Source organism: Aptenodytes forsteri, unplaced genomic scaffold (assembly GCF_000699145.1).
Source record: "Aptenodytes forsteri isolate BGI_AS27 unplaced genomic scaffold, ASM69914v1 Scaffold273, whole genome shotgun sequence".
Classification (NCBI taxonomy): Eukaryota; Metazoa; Chordata; class Aves; order Sphenisciformes; family Spheniscidae; genus Aptenodytes; species Aptenodytes forsteri.
Genome location: NW_008795041.1, coordinates 4,796,963 through 4,812,288, shown reverse-complemented (window position 1 = coordinate 4,812,288; position 15,326 = coordinate 4,796,963). Strand labels below are relative to the sequence as shown.

The window sequence follows — 15,326 nt, the reverse complement described above, 5'->3', positions numbered from 1 at the left end:
GGGGGAGTGAGCGAGTGGCTGCGTGGTGCTCAGTTGCCGACTGAGATTAAACCACGACACATTAAAAGCACAACAGTTCAAAACAGTTACAGATATAATGCAATTGTTTTAAAATTAAACTAAATTGAAGATGAAAACATTACACAAAATATAAAAATATAGCCAGAGATAACCCTCTTACCGCTGCATCAATTCAGGTCATAAAGTAAATCTGAATATCAAGTAGTTAGGTGTATTTAACAAGCTCTGTAGCAAGAGGATACAACTGGATTTAAATATTTCCATGTATCTCGTACTACTGAGATCCCACAATGAGTTTTTCCTTTACATAAAATAAAATGCTACGTTTAAATATTTACCGTCCTCCCAATTCTTAGTAACAACTATTATACATTTGACTTAATAGTAAAATACATTATTTTTTTTTTTCCAAAGTAGTAAAACAGAGGAACATTCAGCATTTAAAGTGAAAATTATTCCGTATATATCTTTTACTGGGATACTAAATACTCTTAGAATATTTGCATCAGAACAGTCTGTTTTTAAGTCAACCATAAAAACTACTGATTTCTCTAACACCCTCATGACAACCCGAACACATTTCTTAACTGATTGATTAACACAGTCTTACAGAGCAGACAGATGTACGGCTGGCAAAAGAAAGAGGCTTTGGATGGAGCAAATTTGGGAAATCTCTTCTATTACAATCATGAGAGGGGCATGTAATATCCAATTCATTAATGAAACACCCCCCCCAGCGGGGGGGGAGGCTTTTGAAGTTAAAAATACAGGTTTCATTGAGGATTCATAAAAATAAACCAAAACCACAATGCTGTTTGCTACAACTCTTGTAGATAAAGCGGAGTATTTTATTTCTTGCTGCAGGAAAGTCTTGAATGAGATCTCAAAATGACTATTAGCTTTCTTCTACAGAGCTTTGAAGGGAAATAAACTAACGGGTTTTCTAGAAAACAGAATTTTTGATTCTTTTCTGTTGCATTCGTCAGTTTATGTATTTTAAAACTGAATTATAAAACAACAATTTAGGAGAAAACTTCTGAAAGCATGAGCTATCATGTCATTCTCAAAGTGCAGAATCAGTGGGGAAGAGAGCAGGACAGGACATGACACAAAGTTGTTATTCTGAGGAAGGAAGACTGGCCTCCAGCCCCACACAAGGTATTTTTTCTCATATCGTAGGATCTTTGCAGTATGTTCCAGGATATTCAGTATCTAATAAAACTCCTGATATTTCACAGCATCATAAAGATTAAAAAATTTTTTATCAGCAGTCAATATATTCAGGAACAGTAAAGTTTTTCTGAGACAGAAAAGAGCTGAGACATCATTTACCTTGTTTATTTCAAACTGATTTACTGGGATCTGGCCATTGATCACATTTTCTCCAATTTCTATAAGGCGCCTTTGAATATTTTCCACGATTATGTCTCGGGGCTGATCAGAAAGAATCTGACCAATTATATAGCTGTAAAAACAGTCCAGAAATGAAGAAAAGCTTAAGTCACGCAAAGCAAAACCATTACAATAAAGACAATCCTCTCTTTCCCTGGGTTACCTCTAGAAACTAAAGAGCCTGAGGATGAAGTCTGATGTAAAATTTATAGAAATTTGCCAGGATGTTTCATGTTGTGTTTTATTTGTTTACTTATTTTACTAAAAGCAAATTATTGTAAATAGTTCTAATGTTAAACAGTGATTTGGAACTGTTGAATGCAACTGGTTTCTATTTTCTGCTCCCATTTCATTTTGCCATTTATTATTCCATAGCAGGTATCTTAAGATGGGGGAGAAGAGAACATATCAAGTAAGCAAAGTCTTGCCTATTTCTGTAAAACGTGGTTGGAAGATCTGCCAGCTGCAGAAGAGTTAGTCACTAAAGAACACTCTCAAACATTTGTATAGCTTTAATTACTAATACATTCCTAACTTGGAAAAATTTGCTTCTATTATGATGCATCTTTTCTTAGAAAATGCAAGTCTTAAGAACAGTAAGCAAGTGTGTGGTGTATTTTTACAGACATAAAAAAGTATTCATTTTTGGATACATTTGGACCACAATTTATTTAAGTTAAGTTTTCAAGAGGCAGTATGCCATGTAAGTTGAGTCAGCCCCCAGATGACCACCACTCCAATTTTCTTTCTACAGTGCTAAATGTATCATATGTATTGAATTTAAGTATGAAAATGCCCTGTGCAATGACAATTAATAAATGATCAATCCAGTATCCATCATAACGAAGTATCAGAAGAGTCTCATTTGAACAACGGAAGAGAAATAGTCTTGGGGGAAGGGATCATCTCCTCAGGCTGCACCCAGAGCACTTCCAGCTTTATCAGAGGATGCTGAAAGAGCTGACCACCAGCTTCTTTAACCACCTTTGAAAAAATATTCTGACCTAAAACCTGTGACTCCAAACGCTGATAGCGCCTACCATTTTCACAAGATTTCAGCTGTGGTTTATTAAACTGCATATACAAAATTGCGACAACTCAAATGCACAGCTTCCACAGAAGATGCAAAAACAGATAGTGAAATTAGAGACATTCGGACCTGCACAAGTATAATCTGTTACCAAAGCCAAAACGTAACGTTCACCGTCTCCTACAAAAACCAGTTAAGATGCTCTAACACTGATGTTAGTTACCAATCTGCGCTGTTCAGGAAACAGCCACGCGACATCAAATGTTTATGAAGCATGTACTGTTTAAAACAGAGCAAAGAGGACAATGCCACAAAGAAACTCACTTTCCAGTCTCTTTTGCAAGATCACACCAGTCTCTTCGGACTATATCCAATCCTTTCAGTTCTTGTTTAGTTACGTATTTCCCATCTCCTGCTGGTTCCACAGTCAGAGCAGCATATTTCTTCTTCTTTAACAGTAGCAAGGACTTAAAGACTCCATCAATATCGATTTCCAACAATTTATAGAGCTTGTTCACTTCACTCTTGATCTGCGAATGCACCAGCATTAAAAGCAAATGCAACACTTTAATAACTATGGAAAAATTTAACTTCGAAGTGTATCATTCTTAAGTTTTAAAACAAGTAACATTACATACCATGTGTTTGCATACACATTTTAAAGACTCGTCAGATATCATTAACCCTGAAATTAAGTACACAGTAGTATGAGCTACTATTAAAATTAAGGTTCACCCATTGGCTTCTTCAGGATTTACAGCTTGGTGTATCTAACTCCCTAACAAAATTAAGCAGGTCAGAGAAGCATGGGACTGAATGTGACCTTGCAGATAACGGACTCCAGGCCGTTTTACTAGGGCAGCTACTCCATCTAGCCTCTCACATAAACGAAGCAAACAAGGGATTTCAGAGTAGGGATCCACTGACTCGGAAAAGATAAGAGACGGTCACTTAGAAAGCAATTTCCATATTCTGTCTAAAAAAGGTGCCTTGCAAAGGTGCTTCCCCCACAAACCAGGGAGGGGAGGGAGAACTATGACTGCAGACCAGAGCTCTGTGTGTGTATGTTCAGGAAAAACATGCACAAACGGGCAAGTGTTTATTTATACCCTTCCCCACAATATGCCTACTTTTTCTATAGCCTGATTTCTTTGAGGGAAAAGGTGCCATTTTTCTACACACAGGCTATGTCTTATCCACATACAAAAGCTTGAAATTGCACTTGATCTACTGTCTTAATGTAGTACCAAGTATCAAGTGGCTCCACATCTCTTACCTCTATTCTAAGAGGACAGAAGCGCAACAGCTCAAAACAGCACGTACCTTCAACAACAAACTTTGGTTCCAGTACAGATTCACCCACCTACTGGCTCGTCTAAAAGTTTCCCACTTGCATTTTTCTTTCTTCATACATTTTTACTTTACTTTCTTCAACAGAATATCTGCATATGACTCCTCAGACATCCTGTTCTGTCTTCATATGTTCTACTCTTCATTTTCTTTCCAACTTTTCTTCCCTCTTGATTTTCAGTATCTCCCTATCCACTCTTCCTCCTCCATTATTTCCAGTTCCCTCGTCAGAGACCACCAACTATGAACTATCCTTTTCTCATGCCTCACTGAAGTTTTATAAATTAAAGTTCTTTTGCCATTTAATGCATACCCTCACTAAGACATGAACAGTACCTTCAGCATCTCATTGGTTTTCTGTCTGTCTAGCTTTGGGCCCACATTACCAGTTTTAATCAAAACTTTCCTTACAAATTGTCCATGTGTATGTATATGTGTGTATTTAATTTTTCTCACTTAGATCTCCATTTTTCCTATTGCAGGAATTATCAACGCTTTTAATAATCTGGGTCTATCCTAAGAGTTTTATATCCCTTGTATATTTATAAATTATGAAGGACATCACGAAGCAAAACCATTTTGCCCAGAGGTTCATACTTTGTTCGTTAAAGTCAAATAATTCCTCTGAACATTTTTCTGCCTTTTTTTTTTTTTTAAGTCTTTTCAATTTTTTTTTTTAGATCATACTAATCAAATGCTTAAAAACCAGCAACAGTGCAGCATTGAATGTACTGGCAAATCTGATTCACAAGGATGCACAGAAAATGAGAAATGTATGATATTCTGCTGTGTAATGACTAAAAGGGGCATGGATATAAATAATGGGGGGTAAAGGGCGGGAGTGAACACAACTAGAAACCTGTGAGACAAGGCATTAGATGGGAAAATTCAGAAAGAAGATGAGAGAATTTTCAACAATAGAAAAACAAAATTAATCTCTCAGAGGAATGCTTCATCGCTGAAGACAACCTATAAATTCACACTTTACATCAGAACAGGGGTACATACACTAACTGCTCTCACAGTAATTGTTTGCATTAAACCTGTGTACCTTCCATACAGTCTACATTAAAGCAAAACTATCATGAATGCAATGTAAATATCTCTCATCTCTGAACATGAAATTCTGGGAAAGAAATTATTATGCAATAGAACAGTGACATTTCTTGGGTCATTCCTCTCAACAGATACAATTCTCTATCCTGAAAACTGTTTATATGAATTATGCAAAATGAGGAAAACCTAAATGATAGAAGAGTTCGCAAAAAAAGTCACTAACAATTGTGATGCTAGGTTTGAGTGTGTGCTTATTTACAGACATAAGTTTATTCCCTTTTAAAATCAAGTAAACAATATGAAAACATTAATCAAAACGTCTGTCTTTTTTTTTTTTAAACCAGCTGATACAGGATACAGAAGTACATGGGATAAAAAAGCCTAAGATTTGACTCGTAAAAAGAATCATTGAACAGGTGACCAAGTTCAAAAACCTACCTATTCTCTCAGTAAGCCTGAATCAAAGTCAGAAGTATTTAACCTATGATGATGATGCTGTCAGACTTTATAAAAATTATTATTATTATTTAACTCTTCCTCTATACTGTTTAGCCAGCAAATGGGAGTACAGGGACAAAAACCAAACCAGAATGAAGCCACACATACACACACGGCTGGAGTAAGATAAAAAAAAAGAGATTTCTTTCTTCCATGCCATCAGCCCTCCTGCTACTTGGTTATGACATCAAGATATTATTCCTTTTTCCATGCTCCTGAGATGCATCTACTTCTCAAAGTACCAACTTAGCATGAAGGCAGAAGTATTCTAAAAAAAACCCAGAATCACTGTTGCCTTAAAATTACATAACTTTTGTTTAATACTATACTGAAAAAAACCTCTGTTTTCTTTGGGTTTTTTAGAGCTTCCATAGCTTTCATTTTCATCACAATTTCTTCCATCTTTCAAAAACATCTTTTCTTTAAAATGTTCTGCAACATTTCTCACTTCTCTTCCACAATTTCAGGGAGCCACAAAACTTCCACATCGTCAACTGCCAACTGCTAATCAAACAGATCTCTTCTGTATCTAGTATACCTTGGAAATTAGTATTTTAATTTACCACTGGAAATTTGATGGCACATAGAGTGTAATACATACTACATAACTAAACAAAACTAAACTGATAAACATCTCTCATGTCAAAACAAAAATCATTAAAATCAAAATTGTGTTCACATTGTAATTGGAACTAATATGGAGGAATTGTACCTTACATTTTGACTTACCAAGTATTCAGAGAGTCTCCTGGTAACTTACGATTGGTACAAAAGCTCATTATACAATGAAATGTTTTGTTTTAATTTAATGACTTTCAAAAATGCACAGAGTGGCTACACCTGGAGACAGGGCGCTCGGAGCTTTTACTACTCCATAACTTCCATACATGGTCAAGTTCTTCTTCCTCATGGCCTATTCTCTGCTTATGCCATGGAGTCCTCTCTCAGTACTATCTGCTCCACTCAGTGTTACAACACAGACATGTAGGAAAGCTTTAGAAAGAAAAAATTCCTTACCTTGTTCCCCAGCTTGAAGACCTCATCCAAATTGGTGCTGTTCGTGTTTATCATAATGGAATCTGTGTCTCCATAAATCACTTCAAGGTTCATCTAAATGAAACAAATTACTTTGAAAAACAAACCAGAACCACTCCATCTTTTTAAAGTCCCACCTCATTTTCAAGATTTAAAAAGATCATTGTCCATATATTATCCCTTAAATACTAAAACGCAGAAAAATGTAAAGTAAGTTTTTACTGAGAAGTCTGTACATTTCATTAAGACATACTTGAATTCAAAGAGAATAATGAAACTTAAACCACTGATATGTTTAAAAAAAAATCACTGTTCAGTTGTGTACATAATATAAGTAGTTAAAATTTTACTAAATGAACGCTAGAAAAATAAGTCAGTGAACAAGTCTAATCTTGAGAAACAGCAGGAACTCTAATCAGAAATAACTTTGGACTGCTAGGACACAAGATGATCACTTAGACTCAAAAACTGCTGGACAAATTCAGGCTATTCGGATAAGACATCTAGCCAATGTGCTTAAAAGATAATACTACAGTTAGGTATCCTATTCCATTTGTAGCCATCACAATACTCTTGCAAAAAAAGTCATTCTGGATTAAAAAAAACAAAAAATGCTTAAAAGATAATACTACAGTTAGGTATCCTATTCCATTTGTAGCCATCACAATACTCTTGCAAAAAAAGTCATTCTGGATTAAAAAAAAACAAAAACAAACAAAAAACTCCACTTAGATACTCTATTTCAAATAAATCTAGTGAAAGTATTGGCTAGTAGATACAGTAACTGAGTTTATATATTATTTATATGCAGTTTAATAAACCACAGTACTGTCCAGATTAGGCTGCTCTTCTTACACTTCTTCAGATTATGCATGTGGCTTCACGTTTCCATCTTCCCACTCCCATCTTTTTTCTTCTGCTGTAATCTAATTACCTGTGGTAGTCCTCCCCTGGGCAGCAGATCTTCCAGGGAACAAGGTTTTCCTTTTGGATAAGGATCTAGCTACTGTGACCCGCAAGTTTTGCATCCCCAGATTGAACTACTGAACAATTACACCAGGAGATGAAGACAAACACCTACTTGATTCCTTCTCTCTGACTGACACTCTGCCCTTCATATCATCTCTCATTCTGATCCTTGGAACAATTCAAATGCCCTACTTGGAAAAGATTGTGTTCAAGCACCAGCCAGACTGCCATAATACTCTGGGATAATGGAGCAAACTCTAGACAAATTGAAGCACATAAAGCCTGAGGTCCATATGAAAGGCACAGTAAGGAAAAAGGTGAAAAGAAAAATTGTCAACACCAGTAAATGTCACCAAAAAAAATGGGCAGATAAATCCAACTACGTAATACTAACTTGAAAAAAATGGAAACTTGATGTCTTCAGTGGTGGAAAATCAATGCAGCTGTAAAAAACTGCAGCATGGCTATGTCCATGTTAAACTCCATATAGTCAAAAAACCACCCTGTGACAGAGTTTAAAGGATGCCAAAAAATAAACCATAATAAAACACTAAAACACATGGTGTAACAGGTCTATGAGTAAACTCTAATTAGCACTGTTGCTAATTTGCTTGAAACAGTCACACATAGGCTTCAAGCAGGGGCCAGATCATATCTGTGGTAGGAAAAGAAAAAAGCTATAATCCATTAGGAAGGATTACATTTGTAAACCAGGCATCCTAAGAAGTGATTTCAGGTCTGTTTGGGTTACAGTTCTCCCAGAATAAAAAAAAATTCACCAGGTGTGCTCTTTAAGGGTTGTTGTTTAATGAAAATGCTCAGCATTACCTTTTGCACCATCTCCTTGGTATGCATCAAAATCTGAAATAAAAAAAAATAATCAAAGGTTAGCATATGATATAATTACAAGCTAACACATGCAAACATATCCATTAGATTGCTAACTCCAAATGCTCTCACCTTTCAAAACAAAGCAAACCACCTCTCTCCTGGCAACACACAGTCACTTCAATACTCCTATTACATGAGTAAATTCTCATCTGACCTTGTATTAATGCTATTATTAACTCCCCTAAAACAAGATTAAAACAAATCTCAAAATTGCATGTGCACACACACATTCTACCTTAGGAAAAAAAGAACATTGAATCAAATGCTCAAATAAAACCTAATCAGGAAGTGCCAGAATTAAGCCTCTTTCAGTAATGTAGGTTAGTCGTCTCCTTCATATCCATCATCGTATCTCTTGATGTCATTGAGGTTTTTCCCAAAAACGTCCTGTCTTACTCAGTACAGCCTGGATGGCGCTCACTTAACAAGAACCTAGTCAAAAGGTTGATTACCCTTGTAATGATCTCAAAATGGGTCATCAAAAAGCAAACTCCTTAGGGAAACCAGACCTGGGACAAGGAGCTGGGATAGAGACAGGATACAGATATTGAATCAGTGGGCAAATCCACGTGTAACCAGGTTTGTTCCTCAGCCAAGACTGCATCCCAAGTTCCTTGAATGCTCTGAATAGCAATTCTCTGAACCTTATCAATAGCTATAGAGACCTCACGTGAGTAGGCTAATGCTTCCATCTCTAATACTGGTCAGCATAGTGGAGAGGGGTGGAAGAACCTATCATCTGAAGTCACAGATACGGCTGTAGCACAGAAAAGACAAAGTAAAACTAGCTTGATGAACAGAAATGTGTAGCTGCTGCAGCAGCAAGGGCTTGGTGAAGTTTGCACAGCTGCATGAGAACCAACATCAGGTCCATTCCTTCAGTCCCCTGGCCATGTTTCCACTGTGCTCCCCATTTCCCTTCTTGTCAGCATCCTGGTGCTCTGGCACACAGCTCCAGATTCCACCTGGTTAGTCCCCGTTCCCTGGTTTCAGTCCTTTCCATCCCCACTCAGCATAAACCTCTGTTCTTTTTCAGCTAGTCCTGCTACTCGTATACATTTAGACTTTTAATTTTCTTAAAGAGGATTACTTTGAACCACTGGGTACAGCAATGACAGATCAGAGTCTATTAGATGAATCCGAACAATTCGGTACTCTAGCTTTAAAGATAGTCAGGCAACACACTATTTTAACAGGTTGTATTAAATTTAGTAACCTAGGCTAAGTTTTATTATTTTTCATACATTAAATCGCAATACTCTTTGGCCGTATTTGCCAAAAAGGCAGAATTATGACTTTCAGACTATCAAGAAGTCTGTGACAGGGAGCTGAGCAGTAGAAATTAGCAGGGGTGAGGAAAGAAAAAGGACAAACAGGGAAAAGCTGGCTATGCTCAGTAGGAATAAGACCATCTTCAGGGAAGTCTCATGACTTTCATAAGGCCAAGGAACCTAAAATGAATCCAAGAGTCTTGACTATCGCAATATTGACTACTGCTATATCAGCAAGCAATTCTGAAACAAAGGTGAAATGTCCACCTCTACATAACAGTACACAAACAGGATAACACTGTCACTCCTTCAACATTAACGGCAAGTTTCTTTAGTATTTCTGAACCTTTAGACAACCACAGTGACGAATACTAAAGTATGATGCTCCACTATGCTTTTTCAGTTTGTTTTAAATTGTGCACCGAAAGCTATATTCCCCCAGCATTCTTAGTTTCACAGTGTTTGACTCTGCAAACTTAATATTCCGTTTCAACACAGTTTCTGTTCAGACACGTTTTCTAGCCACTTTCATCTTCAAAGAAGAAATGGCTGCACCTAAGGATGGACTCACTCTCCCAAAGTGCAAAGACATAAACTAAGCAAACATAATATACCATACCCTTCAAGGCACTTAAGGAAAGGTTAGGTTCCAAACCACGATATAACAGACACAGATGACTCACAATGAATGTCCTTATCAGGGTTATTCCCTAAGCACATATGGATAGCTATGGATTTACACTCTCTGGGTCAAGTTCAAAACATCCAGTTGGTTTAAAGACCACCCACTGATGCTGCAAACTAGGTACTCGGCCAATGTGATGCCTGAACTCTGCTGAAGTCCCAAACTGCAAAAAGCTCAGCTGGCCTCAATCTTCTACGTAGACAAAGAAGAACAGGAAAATGGTGTCTTAACTGCAGATTCACTCAAGCGCACCCGATTCCATTTTAATCAGAAGCTTAAAAAAAAGATATTCCACTCCTATTCATCTCCTAGTAAGTGATTCAGACGGCACCGCCCCAGCACCTTTCCATGGAGTTTTGAAATTATTCTAAAGACACATATCACTGGTACATGACATCAAATTTCATATACAGTAATCAGAATTCCAGCTTATTCACACCCCCCCTTTTCTCTCACTTATTAGCTGACTCCTACAGAGAAAGGTTACACCTTTCCCTTAGTACTCCAAAAGCAAACAGGAGTCCCTGAAACAAAATTTAAAAATTGGACAGAGAAATTAAGAGTTTACATGTAAAAGAAAAGAAGGCCTACCGTTTTTTCCCTTGATAATCTCTGGCATTTTCTACTTCATTCTCTGAAATAACACTATCTATTAATAGTTAGAAAGATTAACTTACTTTTTTTTTTAAATAGGATTACCCCCCACTAAAAAAATTGTTTGGCTGTGCAAAGACCATTTCTCAATTGTCTCTGAGGACAGGAGTGGATGTAGGTAATAACAAGAAGGTCACAGACAAGTTCGCTTCATCAAGTGACTGGCATATGCTAGTGCTACCCATTCTGACAGGGGATCACTTATAAGTGCCAACAGCTACAAAACAGAAGGTTATAAAGGCTTGCTAAATTCATTAATAAGGCAGTCGGTAGTTATCTGATTTCACAGCAACACCTGCATATTTATCTTCTCATTACCAATTGGATGATGGAATTTTTTTCAAGCACATTTCAAAAATCTGCCAACTTCAAGTGTAGAAAAAAAAATAAACTTTGTAGTTAATTTTTCCCTTAACAAAGTACAGCTGTTGAGAATAATTGTTCAAGATCTTACCCTGTAATGTCAACTGCAGCAGAACAAAGAGTATTTAATTAGCAAATCTATCCAGTAATTCAACACCTATTATATAAAATGCCTTCGTGATTTTATTCAGGATAATTTGCTAAGAGGGTTATTACTGACATTCAGATGAAATTTAAAATTCCTACGCAAGTCGAGTCATAATAGCAGTAATGATCCCCCCAATCAGGAGATACTGTGTCACACAAGGTTCTTTTGCAATGCAGCAGCCGATTTCCTGACTTCTTAATTCCTGGGCTCAGCTCAGTGAGAGCCCTTCATGCCAATATTTCAGTCAGCAATACATCCTTAATGGGACTCTATTAAAATACCTAGAATAAAAATGGCTTTTTTTTTTTCGTTAAAAAGAATGACAGCACTGCTATCATATCAATCATTAGCAGTTTCTCAGAAATGCACAGCAAAGGAAGGGAGGTTTATAGTGAGGCTGGGAAGACAGAAGAAAGAAGGAAGAGAACAGGAAAACTGTTACTCGGTAGTTTCCTTCTGCAAATAATATTGCACTGCTCATGAGAGCTGGATTGTCTCCTATTGCAGGCAATCCAAGTAGGAAGAATTAATTGCCTGGCAACCCATCTGTACAGCCGTGCCCCCTCCCCCTCAGCAAACATATACTTCTAAAAACCTGTGAACTTCTCAGCACAGTGAACATCTGTGAAAATCTATTTTAACTTTTTTCTTGTAAAAGCAAGACTAGCAACACACATTCTCTCGACCATGAACAGCGAGTCAGTATAAACTGACAGATTGTAATTGCAGACAAGCAATCATCAAACTGCAAAATTCCCTGTCCTAATTCTACTCCAACTCACTAATTACTTAATAAAATGAGGATGCGACTTAAGAAAGGGAATTATTAAAAATAAATAAACAAAGAACAGCTTTACCATTATCCATTACATCAAGTATTTTTAAATATACCTTATTTAAAAACCACTGAAGAGTACCTTCCAACGAGAGGATGCTTTTGTGAAAACGAGCTAAGATACCTGAGTTACAAAACAATGGGATAGGGCACAAAACTAACATGCTGATGCAAAGATTTCTCCTGAAGACACACAAATTTTCTGTAGATTCCTGGGGGTGCAGACGTGAAGGAACAGAAAGGGAGACTTAAGACCAGACTGGAAAAACTGGCCAGGATGATTACAAAAATATTGCACCAAAGATGCATACAAAAAAAAAAAAAAATTTTTTTTAAAATAATCACTTATGCATTCACTTTGCACAAGGAGAAAAACTAACACTCTTAGGGCCTTGGCAAAAACTGTATTTTTGAAGACTACCTGTAGTTATCTAGCGTAGACCTGATATTTTTTTCCACCTCAGCTGTTTACTTGTGCAATTATATAGTAAGAAAATGATTCTGTCATCAGCTTTAGTAATTCCTATTAGCTAGTCCTTCCCATGACACAGAGGAACAAATGGGCAGGAAGAATGGTGTTCCAGTATGTAACACCACTCACTATCTAAATAAGAAGTATTTCTGAACCTCTCTATTTTTGCAACCTATTTATTAGCTTTGCTAGTATTTTGTGATAAGCAGCCTCTAGCACTGATAAACCACAGCCACAGGATGCTGCAAAAAGATTCTGTTAAGAAGGATTTTCAAAAAAGGTTTCTATTGCTGACAAAAAGGCACATATGCCATAAGCAAAAGTGAAAGAAAGATGGAAGCCTTGTTTGCCACAAGGAACGAAACATCGCAATATAGCCTTTTCATTAGACAATGGACTTGATTTAGAGAAGTTTGAGTGACCAGATTCAAGTAGTTAATAAATATGTTTGTTTCAAAGAGCTTTTACTGAGTATTTGCTTTACTTAGATAATGTTACACTTCCCCAAAATGTACACTCTTAGGAAATGTTAACAGCATCAGAAATACACCCCATGCTGCCAAAATTTTCCCTTCTAGGCCCCCCTCCCCCCAATCACTGTAATTAACTGTCCATACTCCACCCAACAAAGTTGACAGACACTAATTAATACAACTTTGATAGATGCTGTGTATAAAACCAGAATTGGATGGTGCACCAAAAACAAAGGGAGAATGGTTCCAAGGGCTGAAACAGTGTACACAAAGATCCAGTGATACATGTTTACGTGCCAACAAAAGGTAGGATCTTCTGCCTCACAAACAACAGAAAACACACAAAAAAGGCAGCAATAGAAACGTGAACACAACAAAAATCCCGTGTACCTTTGTCACATTTTGACAAGGAACGCAAAGATGACAGTAAAACACTGAAGATGATGATGTGAATCAAATTAAAACTTGAAGACAGTGTTCCCTTGGTGCCAGAAACAATTATATCTTTAAAATTCTACAGTATTTCAAGTATTTGTGGTGAGTTTCGTTGAAGAGAACAGCAAAAACCAGAATTAATTACTTACTAAGTTGTACAATTACTGGTTATTCTGCACAATATATTACGAACCATGCTATACTAAAGCAAATTTTGCCTATTTTGGAAAGGATTATTTTGGTATTAGGATGAAAGAAAAAATAATGAAACATACTCCTACAGCTTTGGACAAAAGTTAAAAAAAAAACCACCCAAAAGCTTCTGTGTTGGAAATTCATTTAAAATCTTGGAAATGGAGAAACTGAGTGCTCAACGATGAAGTTGAACGCTTGAGTGCATAGAAGGTAACTGACCCAGTTCTGAGCCAACTTCGTGTCCCCAGAAGCAGTAAGAATATAATGTCCGGGTAGATAACTAGCTGTGAAAGATGTCCGTATGGCATGGGCATCTCCTAACCTGGCAGAGTCAGTGATGCTCTTTCCAGAGAAACCTAACACCAGAACCAGTGGCAGCTCCTGGAGAAGCACCAGGGCTCACAGCCCACCCACAGAATTATTTTCTTTCTGACCAACTCATTGAAAACTGAAAACCTAAAATGAATGAAGAAGCAGGGAATTTTTTTCCATTTCACTCCATGAAAAAACAAGATCCGCAACACCTAAAACCCCTTGAAGAACATGGTACTCAAACCAATTTCAGCTCATTAACTCTTACGAATTTTTTTCATTTAAATCCATTAAATAAATCTATGCTTGATGAACATTTTGTACTTAACTATAAGACGCAAAGGTAGCTTTGCTTAATAAGAAAACCTTTTGTGCATTTCAAGTACACTGCAACCACATCAAAAGCAACAGTATCATAAACCAAAGTAAAAACACTTCTAATAAGCAAGAATATGACAAGCATCATTTACTATTCCCTAATAAAACCAAAACATGTGTTAAGTTATTCAATATTTAAATGCATACAGACAAGTATATCCTCCTTAGAGAAAACAGAAGCATTTGCTTCAGTGAAATGAACAAACATTTAGACAGGAAAGCTTTATTTTGCTTTGTTTCTCAAATTGAACTGGTTTAACACATCCAGCAATAGGGAATCAGTCTTTCACTAGAAAAAATAAAATGACAAGAACAGGAAATAATTAAAATGAATTACTTATAAACCAAGGTTTCCTGTTTGGTGAGACAAGTTAGAATCCAGTCAAGGTTTAAACCAGAGCACAGAGATTTTCCTCCGAGTAACAGCAAAATCTATTCCTGAGTAGGGAAGAATAACCATACCATCTTCTACATCAGGTTTAAGTTGAACCATAGTTTTAGAAATTATCCTTCAAATATATAAGCGTGTGTCTCAATCTTGAGGTGACAGGAATGTAAGTACTGTCTCATGTCCCAAGTAAGTTACTCTCATAGCCATATAACTAGAAGTCCTAGAGAAATCAGGGAGTAGGTCTCAGAATCAATAGTGAAGACAGTTTTGCAAAAAGATCAAGTATTTCTGTTAACCAGAAAAAGAAATAAAGCTAATACTCTAAAGATGGAAATATTTTTTTTAAGCAGTGGATAAACTCAGTGCACTATCCAAGATGATGACAAATTCCTTGAGAATCGAATCTCCTCCGCCCCCCCCCCCCCCCCCCTTTTTTTTTTTTTTTTTTTTATTATTATTAACACAAACACCA

At 36.7% G+C, this 15,326-nt stretch overlaps 1 protein-coding gene across 1 annotated transcript in view; it reads right to left on the bottom strand.

Annotated features, from left to right (window-relative positions):
* The window catches only part of POLA1 (DNA polymerase alpha 1, catalytic subunit), a 210,001-nt gene that overhangs the window by 125,040 nt on the left and 69,635 nt on the right, over positions 1-15,326 (bottom strand). The window contains 4 exon segments of the mRNA XM_009276922.1: positions 1,354-1,486; positions 2,768-2,973; positions 6,365-6,457; positions 8,180-8,212. Coding sequence (XP_009275197.1) covers positions 1,354-1,486; positions 2,768-2,973; positions 6,365-6,457; positions 8,180-8,212 — 465 coding nt within the window.